Source organism: Bos mutus, chromosome 10, assembly GCF_027580195.1.
Source record: "Bos mutus isolate GX-2022 chromosome 10, NWIPB_WYAK_1.1, whole genome shotgun sequence".
NCBI classification, from domain to species: Eukaryota; Metazoa; Chordata; class Mammalia; order Artiodactyla; family Bovidae; genus Bos; species Bos mutus.
The window spans coordinates 14,548,328-14,572,696 of NC_091626.1; the positions used below are offsets into that span (position 1 = coordinate 14,548,328).

Here is a 24,369-nt window from a genome sequence, read left to right on the forward strand (position 1 = left end):
TGTCAGACTTTATTTTTCTGGGCTCCAAAATCACTGCAGATGATGACTGCAGCCATGAAATTAACAGACGCTTACTCCTTGGAAGGAAAGTTATGACCAACCTAGATAGCATATTCAAAAGCAGAGACATTACCTTGCCATCGAAGGTTCGTCTAGTCAAGCTATGGTTTTTCCTGTGGTCACGTATGGATGTGAGAGTTGGACTGTGAAGAAGGCTGAGAGCTGAAGAACTGATGCTTTTGAACTGTGGTGTTGGAGAAGACTCCTGAGAGTCCCTTGGACTGCAAGGAGATCCAGCCAGTCCATTCTGAAGGAGATCAGCCCTGGGATTTCTTTGGAAGGAATGATGCTAAAGCTGAAACTCCAGTACTTTGGCCACCTCATGCGAAGAGTTGACTCATTGGAAAAGACTCTGATGCTGGGAGGGATTGGTGGCAGGAGGAGAAGGGGACGACAGAGGATGAGATGGCTGGATGGCATCACTGACTTGATGGACGTGAGTCTGAGTGAACTCCGGGAGTTGGTGATGGACAGGGAGGCCTGGCGTGCTGCGATTCATGGGGTTGCAAAGAGTTGGACACAACTGAGCGACTGATCTGATCTGATGCCAACAAATTAGATAACCTAGAAGAAGTAGATAAATTCCTGCAAGCATATAACCTACCAAGACTGAATCATGGAGAAATAAGAAATCCGAACAGACTTGTAACTAGTGAGGAGATTGAAGCAGCAATGAAAAACCTCCCAACAAAGAAAAGCCTAGGACCCCTTGGCTTCAGTGGAGAATCCTACCAAACATTTAAAGAAGAATTAACACCAAGCCTTTTCAAACTCTTACAAAAAATTAAAGAACGAACACTCCCAAACTCATTCTTTGAGGATAGTGTTACTGATCCCCAAAACCACACAAAAAGACAAGACAAAATGAAACAAACAAACTAGAAAACTGCATACCAGTATCCCTGATGAAACAAAAACTTGCAACAAAATTCTAGCAAACTGAATTCACCAGTGTATTAGAATAATCATACACCAGACCAAGTGGAATTCATAGCTAGAATTATAAGACTTGTTCAACATACAAAAATAAATCATTGTAACAGAGCACATTAACAAAATGGAGAACAAAACCCACATCTCAGTCAGTATAGAAAAAAATTACAAAAGCATTTAATAAAATTCAACACCCTTTCATGATAAAAATACTCAACAAACTAGAAATAGAAGGATGCTTCCTCAACATATGAAAAGCCATATATGAAAAGCCCACAATGAGGATTATACTCAGTGTGGAAAGACTTGAAAGTTGTTCCTCAAAGGTAGAGAACATGACAAGGATGCCCATTTGCACCACTGCTGTTCAATATAGTTCTGGAAGTTCTAGCCAGAACAGATGGGCTGGTGGTAGATTGGAAAGGAAGAAGTGAAATAACTTCTGTTTTCAGATGACATGATCTTTTATGTAGAAAACTCCCCTTAAGATTGCTCAAACAAACAAAAAACTTATTAGAACTAACAAAGTTATAGTCAAAATCAACACAAAGTAGCAGTCAAATGTTAGTGGCCTCTTCCCTGGTGGCTCAGTGGAAAGAATCCACCTGCCAATGTAGGAGACACGGGTTGGATTCCTGATCAGGTAGATCCTACATGCTGCAGAGCAGCTCAGCCCGTGTACCACAACTGTTGAGCCTGTGCTCTAGCACCTGGAGCCACAGCTACTGAAGCCTGTGCGCCCTAGAGCCAGTGCTCCACAAGAGAAGCAACAGCAATGAAAATCCCACATGCTGCAGCAAAGAGTAGCCCCCACTCACCCCAACTAGAGAAAGTCCAAGCAGCAACAAAGATGCAGCACAGCCAAAAATAAATAAATAAAATTTTAAAAAGTTAATTGTCTTTCTGAAAAGAACTAGGTGACCAAACTGAAAAGGAAACTAAGAAAGAAAGAAAGTGAAGTTGCTCAGTCGTATCCAACTCTTTGCGACCCCATGACTGTAGCCCACCAGGCCCTTCCATCCATGGGATTTTCCAGGCAAGAGTACTGGAGTGGGTTGCCATTTCCTTCTCCAGGAATCTTCCCGACCCAGAAATCAAACCTGGGTCTCCCGCATTGTAGGCAGACACTTTACAGTCTGAGCCTCCCATTTACTATAGCGTCAAAAAGGATAAAATATTTAGGAATAAACTCAACCAGGGAGATTGAAAACTATAAAACATTGCAGAAATTCAGAGAAAATAGAAATAAACAGACATCCTATAATTATGGACTAGAAAACTTAACATTGTTAAAATGTCCATACTACCAAAGTGATCTACAGATTCATTGTTGTTCCTATCAAATCCCATTGGCATGTTTTACAGAAATTAAAAAAAAAAATCCTAAAATTTCTATGGAATCTCAAGGGACTCTGAGTAACCAAAGCAATTTTAATGAGAACAGAGTTTGAGCTCTTCCATTCCCTAATTTCAAAACATGCTAGAAAGCAGTAGTAATTAAGATGGTATCAGATCAGATCAGATCAGTCGCTCAGTCATGTCCAACTCTTTGCGACCCCATGAATCACAGCACACCAGGCCTCCCTGTCCATCACCAACTCTCGGAGTTCATTCAGACTCAACGTCCATCGAGTCAGTGATGCCATCCAGCCATCTCATCCTCTGTCGTCCCCTTCTCCTCCTGCCCCCAATCCCTCCCAGCATCAGAGTCTTTTCCAATGAGTCAGTTCTTCGCATGAGGTGGCCAAAGTAGTGGAGTTTCAGCTTTAGCATCATTCCTTCCAATGAAATCCCATATAAGGTGGTATAGTATTGACATAATGATATTAATAGATAATATAGACCAGTGGCCCAAAAACAAATTCTTACAGTATATATGATCACATGCCTAGGAATGCCAATGCTGCATAATAGGAAAAAGTCTCTAAACAAATGGCATTGGGGAAAACTGGATATTCACATGCAAAATAATGAAGTTGGACCCTCAAAATTAATTCACAATGGATTTAAGATCTAAACTATAATACCTTTCATTGTTAAGAAACATGGGGGAAAAGCTTCAGTTGAATTTGTCAATTACCTCTTGGATATGACACTAAAATCACAAGTGACAAAAGCAAGAACAGACCAACGGGACTGCACCAAACGTAAAAACTTCTGCTTGTCAAAGGAAACCATGAACAGAGTGAAAAGACAGCTTAAGGAATGGGAGAAAATAATTGAGAATTTTATACCTGAGAAGGGGTCAATATCCAGAATATATAAGGAACTTCTGCACCCCAACAGCAAAAAAAGAAAAAGCCTGATTAAAAATAAGCAAAGGACTTGAATAGACCTTTCTCCAAAGAAGATACATTGATGGCCAACACCACACGGAAAGATGTTCAACACTGCTAATCACCAAGGAAATGCATATCAAAGGCACAGATGAGATAATCACTTCATGCCCATCAGGATTGCTCCAATCAAAAACAGAACAAGTGTCAGTAAGGGTGCCACAGATACTGGAACCCTTGTGCACTCTTGATGGGAATATAAAATGCTGTAGCCATTATGGAAAACAATATGGAGGTACCTCAAAAAGTTAAAATGAATATGTGATCCATCAATTCATATATCTAAAAGAATTCAAAGTAAGATCTCGAAGAAATAATTTGCATAACCACATTCATCACAGTGTTATTCACAATAGCCAAGAGGTGGAGGCAACCCAAATGTCCATCAAGAGGTGAACAAATAAAATATGATATATTATGTATGCAACATGAAAAAAAGGAAATCCTGCCATACGCTACAAGGTAGATACACCTAGGTAACATTACAATAAGCAAAATAAACTAGTCACAAAAGCATAAATACCATATGATTCCATGAAGTATCTAAAGTAGTCAAAATCATGGAAACAGAAAATAGACAGTTACTATGGGCTGGGGGGAGGGTTTCAGTGGTGCTAGATGAAAAAGTTCCAGAGATGTGTCGTACAGTAGTGTGAACATAGTATTATTGAATTGTACACTTTAAGGTGGTTAAGGTGGCAGATTTAATTAATGTTAAATTTTTTTGTACAATGAAAGTTAGTGGCTGGAGGGACCTGGGATGGATTCTTAAGTTAATCAGATGTTATAATAGACTAAGGTGTAAAGGAATGTGGTATTTTTTTAACATTTAGAAAAATGGTTCACAGTCCAGGTTAGTGAAGGGCGAGAAGACAGTTTTTTAAGTTGTATACCTATCATACCCTCTTGCTTCCAAACACCTATTTATCCACCCTCCCCTTTGACATGATTTCTTGCCACCCTGTTCCATTATAAAATACCAGTTTAGAGAATATGAGAAATTTAGGAATGTGCATAAGCTTCATTTTCCATTTAAATCACTGGAAAGGGTCTTGTTTTTTTGCATTCTCATTTTAAAAGTGTTTACAGTTGTGCTAATATATATGATGTTTATATTGTTTAACACTTAGATGAAGCATTTTTTTGTATAAATAAGCACTACAACATAAATCTTGATGTTCTTATTTATAGAACTAGTTTTGAATTTCATAGTTCAGGTGATCTTTATATTAGTACAAAATGCTAATCATGTTTTGCTCCTTGTACCTCTTAATTTAATGGGCCAACTTTAAGTTTTTCTTTCCATATCCCCTTTTTTAGTTTCAGCAACTATAGCAGTTCATTTTAAATTGACTTATGCTTTCAAAATTCAGACTGTAGGGAAAACAACTCTCTGTATATAATCCATAATTATAATACTTTTATGGATTTCTATTTGACCTAAGAAATAATACCTTTACAATTATTCTGGAACAGTAATGCTTATATTTTAGGTTTTTTACTCTAAAAAGTAACACTTTTTAATGACAACTCATCTATATATCAAATTTATAGAATAATAAAAGATTTGTTCCCTTTGAAATATGTAAATATGATGTCTGACTGTGCATTTGAATTGCCCAGTTGTGATATACACAGCTCAAAATAAATGAGTTTCTGTTTGTGTGCTGTTTAGCTAAAGGCAATGAAAATAATTAAAAATGATTTTTGTTCTTTGGGAATTTTTTAGTTTTGATTTATTAAAAATAGAACTGGAAGAATATTTGTGAACCTGCTTTGTGAGGTACTCCCTAGACCTGTAAACTCAAATGCAAATCTCTTGGAATTGATAGAAGAAAAGGAAAAAGAAACTCTTTGAAGATTTATTCATGAAATACTTATGATAATGATAATGATGAAAAAGTTGTAAAAGTCCCAATTTCACACTGTTCTTTTCTTTTTACAAGGGAAAAGTACATATATTGTTGATGTTTTTTAGAGTCCTTTTGGTATAAGCTGGTTTGAACTTACATCTAAGTAGGGTATTTTCTTTTTCTCTTGAAGTATGCTCAATTACTATTATGTTATAATAAGATTAGTGGCTTTAGAAAACTTATTTGGGAGTTGTTTTCAAAGTGTTTATTTGCAAATGATGCAAATGTCCATCCCATCCCATATAGGGAAAAGGGGTTTGTAATTACAAGATGAAGATGTTTAAAGCTCAGCTTCTTCTCTGAAGTTAGAGAATTAAGTGTCCACTCTAAGATAAGTATTTAGAATTTAGTGATTGTTTTTAAAAGTCAGGAATATGAGGGTTATCACGTAACAATTACTCTGTAATTCTTTGAAACGAGACATTTGTGTAACAGCTAATAAATTGCATTTCAAAATGAACTTCTTTCTTGTACCTGTTTATACATGTCCTTCCTGCGCCATTCATGTAGCAGTGTTCCTTAAAAATTCTGTAGGTAAACTTGTCAGTGTGGCTGATCATAAGGGCTTGAGAGTTGCTCTCCCAATGAAAAGATGAACTGACAGCTGGGAATTTAGGGCTAAAGGTATATGAGATGATGGTCTTTAGAGAATAATTGCTTTTCAGAGTATAAGTTCTACAGCCTTTGCTTGGATTCTGAAACAGTCTTTGTATCTTATCTTCTTATCCACTGTCTTTGTAAACTGTCAGAAGTAGCCTACTAGTTATGCAATTACCTGAACCATGTCTGTGATTACTGTATTCATCTAGAATCTCTCTGCTTAGTTTTAAGGCAGTGGTAAATATACCTACTCAGTAGGAACTTGCACTTCCCAGATAAGTTAAGGCCTGAACTTTAGACATAAAAATTTAATTTAGCACCACCAACTAGATCGTTTTGGGAAAATGTTTCTAGACTAATGTGGTATGTCTTGGCTAATGGTAAATAGGTGGTTTTTTTGTTATGAGAGCTCGTTCTGTTTATGTGTATGCCTTTTCATCAGGTACTTAGGTAAATCAAATCATAAAAATTAAAGAGAAGTGTAGAAGGGAAGTAGTGGAATAGTTCAATACTGTGTGAGCATAGAAGAGAAGACTGACTAGGCTGAGGTTTGAGTGGGTCTCCTACTAGCTCATAAAGTGATTTGAAGTAAATATGTTTCTGTACTTTAATAATGGGGGCATATATTGAGTACTTACTATGTGTTAGACCCTGTGCAATGAATATAATTTAGACCCCCCAGTCTTATGGTATAGATGCTACTTTTATTCCCATTTTAGAAAACTAAGGCTCAGAGAGACTAAATAACATCCAAAATTCACACTGTAAGTGAATGGTGCCTCCTAGAAACTGTCCAGCATGCACAGCTGAAGCCTGATCAGTACACAGGACCATCTTCCTGCTGTATATGTAGCAGGTACATTTCCTAGTGCTGAAGATAAGGAGATGAGCCAGATGTGTTTCTTGGAGGAGGAGAAACACATAAATAAACAGCGTGATCATATGCAGGGTGGAGTTGGGAGCACAGAGGAGGAAGCTGTCAGTTTTCTCTGTATCCTTCCTGTTCATACTTCTGATACTATACACTGGCATTTCTCCTTTCTCAAGATGATGGCACATTCTGGGTCCTTGTTTATTCTTCATCACTACATCCTGTTGAAGTAAGGGGGAAGCCATGTTCTATCAGAGATAGAAAGAGAGGCCCGGCAAGGTTAAGTGCCTTTCCTAGAGGCACAGTAAGTCACTGGTGCCAGAACAATAATTCAGGACCCCAAATGACAGTTTCCTTGGTAGACTAGGAAATTGCACATTTCCCTGAAATTCAAAGCCAAGAATCTTTTTTTTTTTTTCTTATTTAACTTTTATACTTTTCAAACCTTTATATTTTTCAAGCTCACAAATATGTGTGAAAATCTTTTCCTAATATTTAGGGGGAAAAAATATGGTTATTGAAAGTAGGTGACTTCTATACTATATGGGCACTATGACCTCTGGGGACCCTGCAGTGGTTATCTGGCTGAACTGTATGAAGTGTCCTCCATGCAAGGAGGTGGTGATATGGTAGCTCCCTGGGCAGGTCTTGGGACAGCTTTTCTGCTTTGGGCCAAAGCTAGCAGTTCAGACCAAATGAAGCAGATCTCATTGTTCATAGGACAGACTCGACCTGTGTCAGCAGAAGCACTGTTTGCAGGGCAAGAAGAGCAAGTCTCATAACGTGCCAGAGATGCTAGAGGTCCAGAGGTGTTTGCTGAATTGCCTGTGATGGTACCCAGTGAGGGAAGAGAGTGCAAACAACTGGCTTTGCTCAGAGCTGCCATTAGGCAATTATGCCAAACGTGGGAGTGTTTATTGTTTTGACCTGTAAATTACTCTCATTCAGAGATCAGGTTGATTGTATCTTGAGCATTTAGTAAGGCATTCATTTTTCCTTTCCCAGTACCTAGTAAAGTGGTTCTTTTTTGGATTCGGGACTACCCTAACAATTTGGTGAAAGCACTCTTTGGAAAAATGCACACATTTATAAGATTTTGTGTGTAATTTCAAGGGATTCATGGTCTTTCTCCCTAAAAGTGGATCTGTAAGCTGTGAATTGAGGGTTATAAGCTGTGAATTGAGGGTAAATAACCTCTGCTGTAGATTTTCCATAGTCTCTGTATTTTAATATCCAAAGAAATAATAGTAATTTTTAACCTGTAGATGTTTTACAGGAAGTGTGTTGAAAGTAGACACAATATGCTTTAAATCAGAATACATGCACATTGTGTTTGTTTCAGGAAAAACTTTTAACAACGGTTGTCTAATACTTAACTTTTGTCTCCCTCTTTTAAAGCTTGGTAAAATGCGGCTGACAATTCCATGTCGGGCCCTCACATGTTCTCATCTGCAGTGTTTTGATGCAACTCTTTATATTCAGATGAATGAGAAAAAACCAACTTGGGTTTGTCCTGTCTGTGATAAGAAGGCCCCATATGAACACCTTATTATTGATGGGTATGTCAATTTAAAGTTTTTCCTTGTACTTCATAGTAACCATCTATTAGTTTTGTTACCCATCAGGTTTGGGATTAAAATTCTATAGATAGTGGTTTCTGAGTTATATATTTTTAGAATATTCATGACTGTAGAAATCTATATTTTTTCTAAGTAATTAATATTGTGAACATTTTCCCTTTTTAACTATGTCTTCTTGTTTTGAAGATACATGCCTCACTGTCAGTGCCTCCTGACATTACCATTTTAAAGGACCAGTGGTTCTGAGCAGGGTGTAGCTTACACCTTTTCCTAACGTGACTCCATCTGTCCCTAGACATGTAGACCTTTCTAGAGGAAGAATGAAAGAATTGCAAAACTCTGTTTACCTAAGCTGACCAAAAGTCGGGCTGTTTTTGGAGATTTTCTGGTGCTTCATTCACTATATGGGCCTACTCCCTGCTGTGTGGGCTCCTAAAAATGACCAACACACTGACTAGCAGCTCTCTTTGTTTCTGTTTCCCCTAAAACACTTGGCTTTGTCTTTCTTCTCCATCTATAGCATCACAACAGTTACTTTTTTTTTCCCTGACATTCCAGTGTTTTATCTGTCCTTCCACACATCTTCAAATATCTTTTTAAATTTTCTCCTGTTCTCTAGCCTCCTTTTTTTTTTCCTTTTTCCCTCTGAGCAAAAATAAATTGTGAAAAGAAAAAAATATATTCTTGATATTTCCTGTGCTCTCTAGCAAAATGCTTAATGTATCTTATCTATAGTATTTGAGGAAACAAAGGAGCCAGAAGGTATAACATAAGGAATGGAATACATTTAGCAATACAGGTGTAACCCAGAGCTTGAAAGGTGCCAGACCAATCATATGGGGGAAAGTAAATGTGTAACTTAAATGTTGTATGTTTAATTTTTCAGAGATGTCAGTGATCACTAATAAATTGAATAATATTTTACCAACTCTGTATATTACATAACTTTAGATGCCCCCATCAATTGGGATTTTTCTTTCTTATTATAATATCCACACATACATACATACTCCTAAAGAAAAATTGGAAAACGCAGGAAAATAAAAAGATGTATTCTGATTTTTATTTTCCCATAATTGTGATTATACAGTATCAGTATTTTTTATCCTTTGGTTTTGTTTAACATTATAACCTAAGAATTTGATCATTCGTGTTACACATTTTGGCAAATCTCATTTTTTAGTATCTGCATGGTATTTATCAAGGAGTTCTATCTTTCAGTACATATCTTACATGTATTTCTACAGTTATCGAATAAGATGTGCTTACTGTAGGCAGTTTGGATTATGTTGAAACGTTTAAAGAAAAAGAATAAATATCTTCCATGTTACCTCTCAGAGATAACCACTATTTATATACCACTCACACACAGAATTTTGTTTTTGAAATACAGAGTTTTCTTTCTTTGTCCTCTTCCCACTTACTATGAACATTCACCACCCCCCCTCATGTTATGTTTTTTTAAATCTCTGGAAACCTCATTTTTCAGTTATGTAATATTTTCTTGCATAAACCTACCATAATATAAGTAACTATTTTCCTATTTAACCCTAGATTTTAAGAACAAATAATACCTTGTACTTTCTCATTTATACTTGTACAAAAAATAGGTCTGAATGTTTTTTGAACAGTAATTCTAATAGGTCTTAATTTAGAATGTGATATTCAAAGGACAAATTGTTTTTTATAGCTTGTTTATGGAAATCCTAAAGTACTGTACAGATTGTGATGAAATACAGTTTAAGGAGGACGGCTCTTGGGCACCTATGAGATCAAAAAAGGAAGTACAGGAAGTTTCTGCCTCTTACAATGGAGTTGATGGTGAGTGTTAGTTTTCCAAAGGGATGGTGCACTCTCCTTGCTCTTTTAAAGCCTGGTTTTCAATATTAAAACTCAACTTTTTTTAAGAATATTCATAATTTATGGATAACACAATAACTCTTATTAAATTATTGATTAAATGTTCAGAAGTAGTGAAGCTCTTTTTAAATTCACCTTTTGCAAGTTTTTAAATTTTTGTGTATGAGGTTTCAGAGTAACATAATTTAATAAGCTTTTTTTTTGTGAAGTCATGCTTTTGAAATGGTATCCTTTTAAATTTTTAACAGACTTGATATAGGTTAGTGAATGTTCTTTTTTCATTTGCATTTTTTCTCTAGCTTTTAGTATGTTTTTGCTGTAAGGAAGCTAAAGTATTACCATAACATTTCTCAGTGTATCAGGTAATGTACAGGGAAATGTGTAACGTGTGAATTTGCTCTCAGACTGTTTTTATTGTGAGGCGGACGTAACATTTTGATTCTCTAACTCAGAATTATTAAAAAAAAAAATCCTTGACAATCTATACTAGTAGTCTTGAGCTTAGAGGAGTAGAGCCACGATTGCGCTTTTCTTCTTAGGCCCCAGCAGTATAACTATAACTGAAAAAGTCTAAACTGTAACTGACAGACTAATCCATAGGCTGAGGGAAAAAGAGATATCACAGGACTTTTTTTGCCTTGTGTTTTGATTATTCCCTCCTAGGATGCTTAAGCTCCACATTAGAGCACCAAGTGGCTTCTCATCACCAGTCTTCAAATAAAAGTAAGAAAGTAGAGGTGATTGATCTAACCATAGACAGTTCATCAGATGAAGAAGAAGAAGAGCCATCTGCCAAGAGAACCTGTCCTTCCCTGTCTCCCACATCGCCACTAAATAATAAAGGGTAAGTGCCGAGATCTTTTTTTTTTTTTTAAAGTCATTGTGAAAGTTAATTTTGAAAATAGGATTAAAAGATCTGCCAAATAAAATGGTTATGCACCATTGTAAAACAGTACAGAGAATGAGTTGGATTGTTCTCAGTGTATTTCTTCAGTTCACTTCAGTTGCTCAGTTTTGTCCGATTCTTTGCGACCCCATGAATCGCAGCACACCAGGCCTCCCTGTCCATCACCAACTCCCGGAGTCCACCCAAATCCATGTCCATTGAGCCAGTGATGCCATCCAACCATCTCATCCTGTGTCGTCCCCTTCTCCTGCCCTCAGTCTTTCCCAGCATCAGGGTCTTTTCCAGTGAGTCAGCTCTTCGCATCAGGTGGCCAAAGTATTGGAGTTTCAGCCTCAACATCAGTCCCACCAATGAAGACCCAGGACTGATCTCCTTTAGGATGGACTGGTTGGATCTGCTGACAGTCCAGGGGACTCTCAAGTTCTCCAACACCACAGTTCAAAAGCATCAATTCTTCGGCGCTCAGCTTTCTCCACAGTCCAACTCTTACATTCATACGTGACCACTGGAAAAACCATAGCATTGACTAGACAAACTTTTGTTGACAAAGTAATGTCTCTGTTTTTTAATATGCTGTCTAGGTTGATCATAACTTTCCTTCCAAGGAGAAAGCGTCTTTTAATTTCATGGCTGCAATCACCACCTGCAGTGATTTTGGATCCCAGAAAAATAAAGTCAGCCACTGTTTCCACTGTTTTCCCATCTATTTGCCAAGAAGTGATGGGATCGGATGCCATGATCTTAGTTTTCTGAATGTTGAGCTTTAAGCCAACTTCTTCACTCTCCTCTTTCACTTTGATCATGAGGCTCTTTAGTTCTTCTTCACTTTCTGCCATAAGGGTGGTGTCATCTGCATATCTGAGGCTATTGATATTTCTCCCTGCAATCTTGATTCCAGCTTGTGCTACCTGCAGTCCAGCATTTCTCTGCATAGAAGTTAAATAAGGAGGGTGACAATATACAGCCTTGACATACTCCTTTTCCTATTTGGAACCAGTCTGTTGTTCCATGTCCAGTTCTAACTGTTGCTTCCTGACCTGCATACAGATTTCTCAAGAGGCAGGTCAGGTGGTCTGGTATTCCCATCTCTTTCAGAATTTTCCACAGTTTATTGTGCTCCACACAAAGGCTTTGGCATAGTCAAGAAAGCTGAAATAGATGTTTTTCTGGAACTCTCTTGCTTTTCTTAAGGGGCTGGAATAATGCATTAAAGGGGTCACTTGGGTATGATATTCATCATACCAAAAGATGGTTCTAATACAGTGTTTCTCAAACTTGAGTATGCATCAGAATCACCTGAAGGGCTTATTAAAACACATTGTTCTCCTGTCCCCCCATGTCTGATTCAGGAATAGGAACAGAAAGTGTTTGGGATTGAGCTTGGGTCTCCTGCATTGCAGGCAGATTTTTTTTTACCGTCTGAGCCTTAATGAGTTCTCAGTTGATCCTAATGCTGGTCATAGGATTTTAAATATTTACTCAAACTAAAAAGTGTATGCTGTGAAATTAACCCTAAGCAGAAAGCAGAGAAGTGAAAGTGAAGTCGCTCAGTCATGTCCGACTCTTTGCGACCCCAGAGAAGTATCAGGTAAATGCTTTAAACCTGCCTCAGAATGTGCAAGACTGGCAACAAAAGTTGTCCAAGACTTACGCTGCAGTACACAGAGCTTTCTGTTTTGCAGGCTCATTTCCCATACTTCCATTAGTCTCACGTCAATAATAATGTACCTTGGTTATGCCTCAGTTCACTTCATGAAACGTTACTATCTGCGTTATGTAAAACACCCTGTGCTAAACGTAAGTGGTAATACAGTGAATTGGTACAGGCCCAACCTTAAAGAGTTTAACATTTTGAAGAGGATGGTAAAATAAGTAGTGGACTATGTAGCCATACTCTTAAAAGACTGTTAGTCTCTTGAGACACTTCGGAGATTCTCAGCAAAGGGCGTCTTGTGTTGCTGAGGCACAGTTGTAGCACACAAGAGGTAAATCTAGAATAGATGTGACCCCTTTTAGGTATATATCAGGAGAGTTATGTGGCCTGATGTAATTGAATAGGAGCTATTTAGAAAATATTCCAACAAACTAGTGCCTGAAGGAAGAATTTAAGTGAGAGGAGGAAAGTCTGCAGAAAGCATTGATACAGATTTCAAGGTTTAAGAAGGAAAGTTAACACCAGACCAAGAACAGGTACTTTGATGCTTGCAGTCAGATTATTTTCAGGCTTGATACTGTTTGATGAAATAAAAAGATCTTCTATTTGAGTATATTTGTAGTTACATGAAAGTTGAAGTTTCAACATTAAAAGAGTACAATTGTGATAAATGTAGCTCCTCTCTTGTTAGAGGACTTTGGCTATTTCAGGAATCTTTATAATACAACCAACCAAACATGTTACACAGATTGATGTTTCTCTAGAGTAGTTTATCTCATCATACAGATGGGAATAAAGATATTAAAAGCAGTATCATTATTTTAAATGAAATGGGTATTTAAACACTAATTCGACTTTATATTCTACTTTATAAACATTCACCTCTGCTGCAGCCTACCTTGACAGCTGTTATCCAACAAGCCTGACCTTGTTATTACACTAGCTTCTTTTTAAAATCTGGGGGCGTTGTGGGGAGTCAGATTACCAAAAGCAGCATAGTTAGAACAAATACCTGTTGAATTTTGATTCTAAGATTTTATTTTAGATTTTATATTTAATATATATACTTATGGGGCTTCCCTGGTGGCTAAGATGCCTACAATGCAGGAGACCAGGGTTCAATCCCTTGGTCGGGAAGATCCCCTGGAGAAGGGAATGGCAGCCTACTCCAGGAGTCTTGCCTGGAGAATTCCATGGACAGAGGAGCCTGGTGGGCTAATTTATACGTAAATACATATTTTTAAATGGTGTGACTATACTATATTTAACATGTGCTTAGTTGCTCAGTTATATCCGACTCTTTGTGACTGCATGGACTGTGGCCCTCCAGTATGACCAAAAACACATTATTATTTTATTACTTTAAATGCCATTATAGCACTATTAAAATTTATTTCATAAATCTGGATGTATAAATATTTCGTGGATTAAGTACATCATTTTTTATATATATAAGTTCTACTCTTTAGGATATTGATAGTAGTCATATATATGTAAACATTTTTCCTTAAAGGAAATATTTTGAGTGTTTAGAAATCTAATATTTCTTCTTAGAACTTTTGCTGTGCTGTTTCTCCAAAAATAGCTTGTTTATTATGTCTGGGAAATTACATTAGATGCATTAACTACTTCTTGAGCTTCCCAGTGACTAATTGAACCCAGATAGAGTATTTGCAAATGCCAAACCTTTCTCTATTTTCAGATTTAAAAACAAGCAACCTGAAAACTTATGATTTTTTTTTAGAAGGATAACACCATATTCAATACCAGTGACCATTTTTCAGCAATGACTAGCCTATAAATAGAAACCTAAACCCAACATATTGGATTTGTTATTGTGCAGTGTGAAGGTGGAAATCATTTTAGAATATTATCACAAAATTGGAAGATAAAGAGCCAGCCAGGAAATAGAAAGACACAAACATTAGTAAATGTAAAATATTTTGCTGTCTTCAGCCACTGAGTGTTTAGTATTCCTCCAGAAATTTCCTTTGCTCTTTGGTATACCAAGATGTTTTTCAAAGACTAGCGTTTCAACTGCTTTTGTCTCTCTTGTAATCCTTTATAATCCCTTGAGTATTGTCAGAGGAAATAGCTAATGGAAAATGGTACTTTCTGTAGATGTAAGAAGTTTAATTAAGTTTCCATTAGACAAAACAATGTTATGAGGTGGATGAGAGTATATTTTATACTTCATATCCCATTCATAAAGACAAGGTAGCGCATCACAACTAGAGCACTGTTTCTGGAGACCCAGCCTTGCTTGGCACCTTTAGAGGTATTCTCTACCACTGAAATTGCATCTCCATACCCCCAGCACTTTACATGAACTTTTCAATGCAAAAGACAGCCTCTGTCTGTCTCTCTGTTTTCTGTAACATATCTGTTGGCCTCTTATATGCTTGGGATAGCAGTATGGCCCTTATGATTTCACACAGGACTATGAGAATCCTTTTTCTTTTCAAAATCATTTTAATTCTGCCTTTTCTTTTTCCTTTATTACTTCCTCCTTTTTGCTTTTCATTAATTTTTGGTAAAGAAAAAAAGTATTTAACTACTTAGCTACTTAAACATGTCCCTCTATTCTCCCAGAATCCCTCTCTTTGTTCTTTTTTCTTTTTCCGTTTATACTGTCCTCCCTTTAAATACGCTCCATCACCTGTTCATTTTGGAGGATCTCTACTCCTTGTCTTGCAGCCTTCGTTCATTCAGCAGACCTTTTATGCAAACAGCGTTCCTCGTGACTGTGCTGGGCATTAGGTATTCCAAGATAAACAGTACCTAGTTTTTATTCTCATAAATCTTACAAGTCTGAGGGCCAGCTGTTAACTCTTCACTGCTCAGATTGCTTCTTCATTCCCCTAGTCTTGTTAGATGTGTTTTCTTTGCAAGGATTTACCTATTCTTTTTACTTGCCAACACCTTAGTTTAAAGGTTTTAGTTTTAAACCTTAGTTTAGTTTTAAAGTTTAGTTTTAAAACTAAAAAGGTTTAGTTTTAAACCTTAGTTTAAAGGTTTTAGAATTTTGTCTGCTGTACTTTTCACTTACATTTCATTGAAGTGGCTCAACTATGCCTTTGGCCTGCATTCTAAAAGTGTAGATGATGTTCCAAAGACAGCATGTGATTTATGAATGTTGGATACCATTGCATCCATTTCTTTTTCTTATAGCCTCGGAAAGCTGCTAATAAGTATACAAATTATTTCCTAATAATCATGGTAATCTAAATTATATATTGCTTTGCTTTTGTTTTTATTTTCAGCACAAAAACTGGGACTCATTGTGAGATTCTGCCCTTTTATTAAACTTAAGTTCAACTGACTCATGAAAATTTTGCAAACCGTTTTTTCTTCTAGCATACTGAGTCTTCCACATCAAGCATCTCCAGTGTCCCGTACCCCAAGCCTCCCTGCTGTAGACACAAGCTATATTAACACATCCCTCATCCAAGACTACAGACATCCTTTCCACATGACACCCATGCCTTATGACTTACAAGGTGAGTTACCCATTCTTCTGTGTTGTCATATAGCATTATAAATGCCTTTGATCTATATAGTCTTCTTCTGGGCAAGTTTAAGAAAGATTGAAAGATCAGGGATAGAGGAGGTTGGAATCTAGGAAGGTGGAGGAATATATACTCCGGTCATAAATAAATACAGGCTCCGTTTCCTGGTAGTGCCTTCATCAGTAGCCAGTGTTTCACTACCAGTGGTAAAAATAAAGGAATGATCTTTAGGTTTTTGTACTTCAGAGTAGTCTACAAGTGGCTTTTGAATGATTTCCAGTATGTTGCTTATGTTGCTTTGAATTTTTATATTTATGAAAATTATTTTTTGCTGCCTGAATCTGGTTATAATGCAGCATACATTGTGGGTAGCTATGTTGTATTATCTTTTAGACAATGCAGAATTGAAACATTGGAAAGTTTTAATTTTTGTTCTGGTGAACCCGGTGTCTTCTTTTAAAGTAATTTGAAATGTCATTATAATCATTTCTACAGTGTATTTTGAGTTCATAATAGTCATTTATATTATCAAAAAGAATTATTGTTGTCATGTATCTTTATAATTTAATAATCTGTATATTAGCCATATAATCTAAGAACATTTTTTAAATTACAGAAAGCCATATTTTCTCATTGTAGAAAATATAATACAAAAGCACAAAGTAGAAGTTTCTGTCCATCCCTTCTGTACAGTAAAATTCAGGGTCACTGGCAAGGATTTTTGGGAGCTAAGATAGTTGAGTGAATTCTTAGTGAATGTTGTAAAAACCCTGTTTCAGCTCTGTCCAATAGAACTTTCTGCAACTAGGGAGATGTAATCTGGCCAGTACAGTAGCTACTAAGCTACAAGTGGTTACTGAGCATTTAAATGTGGCTAGTGTGAGTAAAGAACTGAGTTTTTTATTTTCTTTCATCTTAGTAAATTTAAATAGCCACACTAGGTGGTTAGTAGCTACTTTGTTAGTCAGTGTAACCCTGTTTCTCACTGCCCGTTGCCAAACTCACTGTCAAGAACCGAAGTTCTATACATTTTCAGATCCTTAAGGTGTAATCTGTTCTACTGTAGATAGTGGTAGTGGTGGTGGTTTAGTCACTGAGTCGGGTCCAACTCTTGGAACCCATGGACTATAGCCTGCCAAGCTCCTCTGTCCATGGGAGTTTCCAGGCAAGAATAATGGAGTGGGATACCTGCCATACTTTGGAGGTATCCCCAAAGTGTTTGTGTTGTCATATTTTTATCTGCATCTGTGTGTTGTACTGTTCTTCAAGTTTAGATATCATCATGAGGGATTTTATTCATGTTGGTTTACTTCCTCTTCATCACATTACACACTGGGCAGTGTGGACAAGAATGTGAATTGGAAGGGGCCGGCTTACAGTGCCTGCCCTGCAGTCAGGGATGAGAGCTGGTCCTCCACGCCAGCAGAGACACTCCCTCGGATCTCTTCCCCTCTCGTGTCACTCTAGTCTCTGAGTTAGAATCCAGTACAGACAGTGGGAAGTGAAGGAATTTGAGGAAGAAAATCTGTCTTACAACTTGCTTAACATCTTTTAACTTCAAACTTTCTCATCCGCAAAATGAAACCAAATATAATTGCATACCTCATGAGGTGCTTGTGTGGAGTAGGTTAGATTGAAAAGTAACTTCATGGGAGTCAGTGAGAGCGTTTGGTGAAAAGTGCTGAGTCAGTTTAAGGGGTTGGTGTTTGGATTTGAATGGGGCAGCAGTGGCCCAAGTCCTATAGATGGCGTCACCAGGAGTGCACACCATTGCTGAAACTTGGACTCCAGGCTTTGTAATCTAGAGATGGGAGGCATCTAAAATATTCAGCTCAACTCTTCATGTTTAAATAAAATGCTAAATGAATTTAGAATTAGCTTTTAAGATATTGTCTTTATTTTTGTAGTGTTGGGGCATTTGGGAGGCTCTTTTTTTTTCCCCCCCCAACTAAAATAATTTTTTCTTCTGCAGGATTAGATTTCTTTCCTTTCTTATCAGGAGACAATCAGGTATGTTATATGAAAAAAATATTGTTCTTTTAATTCTACATTAAAATACTTAAAAGTATAATATGTAGCCAAGAGAAAGAATATAAATTCCCTTAGAAAATTCAGAGTTGTTATACTCGTTATTCTTAAGGTTTTAAAATTTTAAATAAACGTCCCTTTGTTTCAACTGTGCCTGAATATATTAAGTAGAGTGTCTGGTTCCCAGTACTGTTTTATAAAGAAACAGGGCAGTGGGTCATATTGACTGACAAATTTCTTGGCCAGATACCTCCAGAAGGGGAAGTAGCCTGTCCTCTTTCCTGCATATGCCTCTTCAGGAATAGCATTATGAGAATTGCTTGCAGTACAGATTAAAACAAAAAACAATATTTTGATCCCTGTCCCCAGTTTCAGATACAAAAATGTCTCAGTGATGTGCTAATAAAAATTAAAATAAAAAAGGTCAATGATGTGATCATTACATAACACAATTTGATTTTGCAAAATGTTTTACTGAATATTTCAGAAACACCAGGTACTTAGAATATGTTAAATTTAGGACTTTGTTCTGCTGAGAGAAGAGAGTGTATTAATTTATGACTATAATTAACTTTATTTTCTTTTTTTTCTCCTCCTCAGCACTATAACACCTCCCTCCTTGCTGCAGCAGCAGCAGCAGTTTCAGATGATCAAGACCTCTTACACTCGTCTCGGTTTTTTCCATATACCTCCTCACAGATGTTTCTCGATCAGTTAAGTGCAGGAGGCAGTACTTCTCTGCCAGCCACCAATGGAAGCAGTAGTGGCAGTAACAGCAGCCTTGTATCCTCCAACAGCCTAAGGGAGAGCCATGGCCACAGCGTCGCGAACAGGAGCAGCTCGGACACGGCAGCCATCTTTGGCATCATCCCAGACATTATTTCACTGGACTGATCCCCATGCCCCTGCTGCTCCCATCCCCACCCCAGATTAAAGGGACTTGGCAGAAAGAAGAGAACTTTGTGCTATGTTTTACCTTATTCTGTTTAGAAAAGTACACAAGCGTGTTTTTTTCCTTTTTTTAGGGAAAAAATTAAAAGAAATGTACAGAGAACAAAACTATATTTTCAGTTTTACTTTTGTATATAAATCTAAGACTGCCTGTCTGAAAAAAAACCCTTGTAAAAAAACAAAAAAAAAAAAAAGAAAAGAAAGAAAAAGAAAAAAAAGTACCCACAAACCACCTTCGGTTCATTTTTTCTGGATTCTGAAGATTTTTTTTTCATCGTTTGTCCTATGGTTTTGGTTTTATTTTACTTCAATGGCATTATTTTATTTGCAATAACAGAAAAGGAACTGCATGTATGAAGTTTTAAATTGTGGGCTTTTCTTTGTTGTGGGGAGGGGGCCGGGGGGATAGTTTTAATTTCCACTTTCTAAAAATGACAGACTTGGGTTCTCTGTGTGTGCATACTTTATTCAGCCTTAGGTTATAAGTCTCATCTGTCGCTCTGCATTCCCTGTGTATTTTCAGGACATAGCTTGTAGGCGTGTGTGTTCAGTGTGTGTGTCTGTGTGTATTTTTCTGTCATTGCTGTTCCTTCTCCCGAGTTTGCATTCAGTTGATAAACCAGTTGCCTGCTTCTTTCAAAGCGCTTTGAAGGTCTTGAATTCACATATGAGCATCTTTATCAACTGTCCCAATTGCATGTTCTCCATCACATATTCTCTCTTAATTGCTAGATGCCCCCTGAGAATATGTTTCAGAGATTGGAGTAAAGCTGTCTGGGTAAGGAGTAGGCTTAGTCTAGTTCTTTATTCTAAATTTGGATTGCCAGTATTATGTATTTAAACCAAGTCTGTGAACACCTGCTATTTTGGCCACAGGGTAACAAATTTTCCTGTAAGATCGTCATACCAAAGTAGGAAGTAAAAATAGCATAGAAAGCCCTGTTGGGTGTCATGTGCAGCTGACAGAGGTAAGGCTACATCACCTCAAAAAAGAAAGACAGACAGTCAATTATCCTTAAAAGTAAATTCTCTTCAGAAAATAGAGTGCACCATACATGTCCGTCTGTAGAAATCTATCATCTGATAAATAATTGAAATTCAAAATGGGCTTAATCCTTATTCATTTTCATTCTCTGGTTCTGACTGTACTTATTTTTAGCCTAGTAATCTTGTTTATTTTTTTTTTCACTTTTTAAATACAAGCATGACATAGGAAAGTCAGATTTTTTTAAGAATTCATGGATCAGTCTGATCTATCCTTACTAATAATGGAACATGTAAATATATTGAAAACTGTTTTTCAGGAAATGAGTGAGGGTTGGAGGGAAGGAAAAAGTGATTCTACTTGTGTTCCAAAATCCTCGTCAGAGAAGGTATTAATGTTCTTCAGGTAATATCTGAAGGTGTCGAAAATATTTTTTATCTGATTGAAAGGTTTAGCAGATTTAACAGAAAAGCTAAAGAAGGGGCATAATGATTACCAGTTTTCCAAACTGGATTTTTATATCACAACTGTTAATATTCTCAGAGTTGTTCTCAGAGTTGATCAAGGACCACCTTTGTGTATAAAATTGTCATATTTTAAACCTTGCAGTGGTAACAAATTGACCTACTTTAATCCAGTTAGAATTCAAGATGGCTATGTCTTCAATTGTATGATAAAATTAATGGCTCACATGACTGTGTGGCATCTAAAAATACCTGTTTTTACAGCATCTCTCTGCCACCAAATTGTTGACTTGAATTTTGAAAAACAAGTTGGTATTGATATGTATATGTGTGTGTGTATATATGTATTTATAGACAAGTGTGTGTGAGTAACAAGTGAGTTATATAGTCTTCCCTACGCATGTGTATTCCACACATACATGGCTGAGTTATAGTCACTAAACAACTTGCAATAAAAAAAAAATTCATTGTCAGTTAAAACAGGAAATAGTTAAGTTTTTTAATGAATCTGGTGTTATGGTGAGTAAACACTTTAGAACTCTCATTGCCATGTTAACTTAGGCTAATATCTAATAGTATTATAATTTGTGTCTAATTCAGATTGGGATAGAAATTACTTCAATTGTAGGGAGTTGCTTCTTATTTCACATTGTAATAGGAAATGTTTCTATTAAGTCAGCTTCCTGAGATAAAATGACGAGTTTTGTTTTTTTTCTTTTTTGTCGTTGTTAGTGGTCTCAGCATTCTGATCAATAACTTTGTGTATGATGCTGAATTACGAACTCTTTGAATGATCCAGTTGAAAACCCGTCCCTCTACTTTCTTCAGCCCAGTTTTGGAGAGAGTCATTTTCCCTCAGTGTCTTGCGTTATACCAATCTAAGGGAAGAACAGGTAACAGGGAGAAATAAATGTCTGTCTAGTAGCTTTGGTCATGTCTCCACAGGAGCAACTAACCGTTCAGTTGTCTTTTTATTTTAGTTCATTCCACTCTAAGCAGCTTGTTCCCTTCAGTTATTAACTTTCTCAAATGTTGCAGTAGTAGTACCTATTACTCTGTTGGTCTCATGGCCGATGTTAATCAATCAGACTTTTATGATCCATAGTAATTATTAGTGGAGTAATGCACTGCATCTTTATCTTCTAAGTTTTTCTTTTTTAAAGCACAGTTGTTTCTTTTTTCCCTAGCCAACTATCATTACCGCCCCACCCGACCCCCTACCCCGGCACAGTGCTAACACTGACATGCTGTCTGTGGACAAATGACGATTCTCAGAATCTTTAGTCGAGTTACCACCATCCCCCTTGCCTTGGTCACTCATAATAGGTGTGCATATGTTTGTGTTTCTGTACAGAACTGTGGGTGTGTGTGTATACGCACACACACCTTTAGTATAATAGCTGTTTGACTAGCAGGGTTGAAGTGGCTTTTAATTACTTTGTGGGCATTATTAAACACGTTTTTAAAACTATCTGGACCTTAACCATGCCACGCTTGGTTGACTAATTTATTTTGAGCATTAAAATTTTTCTACTCCTGTTAATTTAGACATTATCACAATTCTCTATTACTGACTTAGAAAAGATATACTTAAGCTTCTGAGAAATGTGATTTCTTGGCAGATATTTCTTTGAGTCAAATGTCTGAGGCTGAATGGAAATATATCCCAATTTAAAATTACTAATTGTAGAAAGAACATTGTTTTTAAACAATTTTAAACACATAAAACACTTCAAGATCTTTAGGACTTTAAAGCACATTTGAAATTATTTTAGTAAAATTTTAGTAAGAATTTTGTTTTTTCAATACATGTTGGATTCTGTTTTTTTTAATTAAAAGAAAACACAAAGCTTAGATTTCAGAAAGAGGGAGGGAGACTAGCTGGTGGTTCCAGAGTGTGCTGCTGTTAACTGTTTAATTAACAAAGGGGAAAAATGTATATAAACAGATATAAAAGTTACCATAAATTCCATGAACTTAAATCTGTGATTCATTGCCTTAAAACTTTCTCTCTTAGAATTTCCATACCGCATGCCAAACCAGTAAAATGGCTTTTAAAAATGTATAGTAGACCAATGTCAGTTTGTATAAAAGTACCAAGTGAAAATATTTATTACATGCATTGGAAAAAAAAAATTGTTTACCTATTGAATGTTACCTGTTTATGTAGAGCTCTTTAGATGTAATAAAAGAAAAACCTTCAGTTAATTTGTCTTCTGTAAAGTACGCTGCTGGGTATACGAGGGGACAGCCCCTAGGAGAAAAAGTGACGATGCTTTGTGCTTCCAGGGCCCCTTTGAAGCAGAGACTTCAAAGCATGACAAGTAGTTCATTCTCTTGCAGCATGCTTTGAGGTAAGTCATGAATATACAGCTGTCATTCCCCTTTCTTACTGAAATACGGCTAGCTTTGTAATGAACCACAGCATAGTTTTCAGTCTGTTTAATTAATTTGCAGTTTGACTGTTAAGAGCACTGTGACCTTTTTTGCAAACCATACTAGGCACTAGGTAAACCAGTTTCAGGAATGAGCATGAAACCCAGGCATGGGATCCTTGTCAGAGCCTTATCTGGGGTATATTTTTAAATTAGAACACATCCCAGGATCTTGGAATCCTACCCACTGAACACCCTTAAAACACAGAGTCAGGGGACATGAGCCCCAGGTTCTAATGGCCAGTACACACCACTTAGGTGTCTCTGGCAAGTTATACTTCAGATGCCTGTTAGACAAATGAGATTCATAAAACTTGCCTGGAAGCCATATGAGTACCACCCAGTAGCGTATAAAGGCCAAGCTTTGAGGGACTGGACCCTCATTTACTATTATAGCCCAGAACTTCCTTTTCCTGTTCATCTAAATCCCAGGTATCTACTGTCTAATCCTTGGTATTCCAGGTTGGCTATGGAGGACTGATTTCCTCATGTCCATGAGGGGTTAACAGTTGATGTGGAGCTTGACCCTTGAGCCTTGCCTGAAAGTGAAATATAGCAGTGCTCCGTGGTGTGCCAGCATCTAACCAGCCTCAGATGAATTTACCATGAAGGTAATGAAGTTTAAGCACAAGAGCCCCTCACTTGCTCTGGCCTCTTCCAGGGTCCTGGGAGCAGCCCTTAATAATTCTGTACTTCTCTTGTAGTATTCTGGAAGGCTGCCGAATCGTATAACCCTCAGATCTCACAAAGCCTGGATCTGCCCTTGTACTGTATGAGCCTAAGATCCCCAGCTAGACAATCACAAGTTCACCTACTTGGTGTTTAGGGTGGGTGGGGGGCACATAACTGCCTGCCCCCCATAACCCTTCTCTCCAGCGCCTAGGAATTCCTGATCACTTAATGGGCAGTTACACTGTTGGGGAAGCAAAAGTGACTCTCCTTTCTCAGGACCTCCGTTTGGTCTGAAGCCTCGCATCCTTACTCAGACAGTCACACTGACTGTGACTGCTTTGTCCCCTGAAGTTTCCCTTGTGCCTCGCCCTCAAACTTGTGTCCTGTGTAAACCTCCCCAAAGACACACCTCCCTCTTAATTTGGTTTTCTTTTGCTTTAGCCACTAAGGCACCATTAGAAAAAGCCACAGTCCAGAGAGCCCAATTTTGATACATATAAGGATGAAAATCTCTGTACTTTGAGTTCTGCCTGGCTCCCCCCTCAACATGCTGATGTGTGACTCCAGCCCTTTTTAGGGCTATGCTGACTCATAACTAACTTAAAAAGCCA

The 24,369-nt window shown here is 37.2% G+C and overlaps 1 protein-coding gene across 2 annotated transcripts in view; it reads left to right on the forward strand.

The window, feature by feature from the left end:
* Window positions 1-22,494, forward strand: part of PIAS1 (protein inhibitor of activated STAT 1) — a 127,596-nt gene extending 105,102 nt beyond the window's left edge. For both annotated transcript variants that reach the window (XM_005893297.3, XM_070377340.1), the window contains exons 9-14: window positions 8,112-8,272; window positions 9,984-10,114; window positions 10,817-10,997; window positions 16,072-16,214; window positions 18,196-18,233; window positions 18,852-22,494. In XM_005893297.3, the coding sequence (XP_005893359.1) occupies window positions 8,112-8,272; window positions 9,984-10,114; window positions 10,817-10,997; window positions 16,072-16,214; window positions 18,196-18,233; window positions 18,852-19,145 (948 nt within the window). In that variant the 3' untranslated portion in view covers window positions 19,146-22,494. The remainder of the gene's footprint in view (window positions 1-8,111; window positions 8,273-9,983; window positions 10,115-10,816; window positions 10,998-16,071; window positions 16,215-18,195; window positions 18,234-18,851) is intronic.
* Window positions 22,495-24,369: the final 1,875 nt, after the last annotated feature.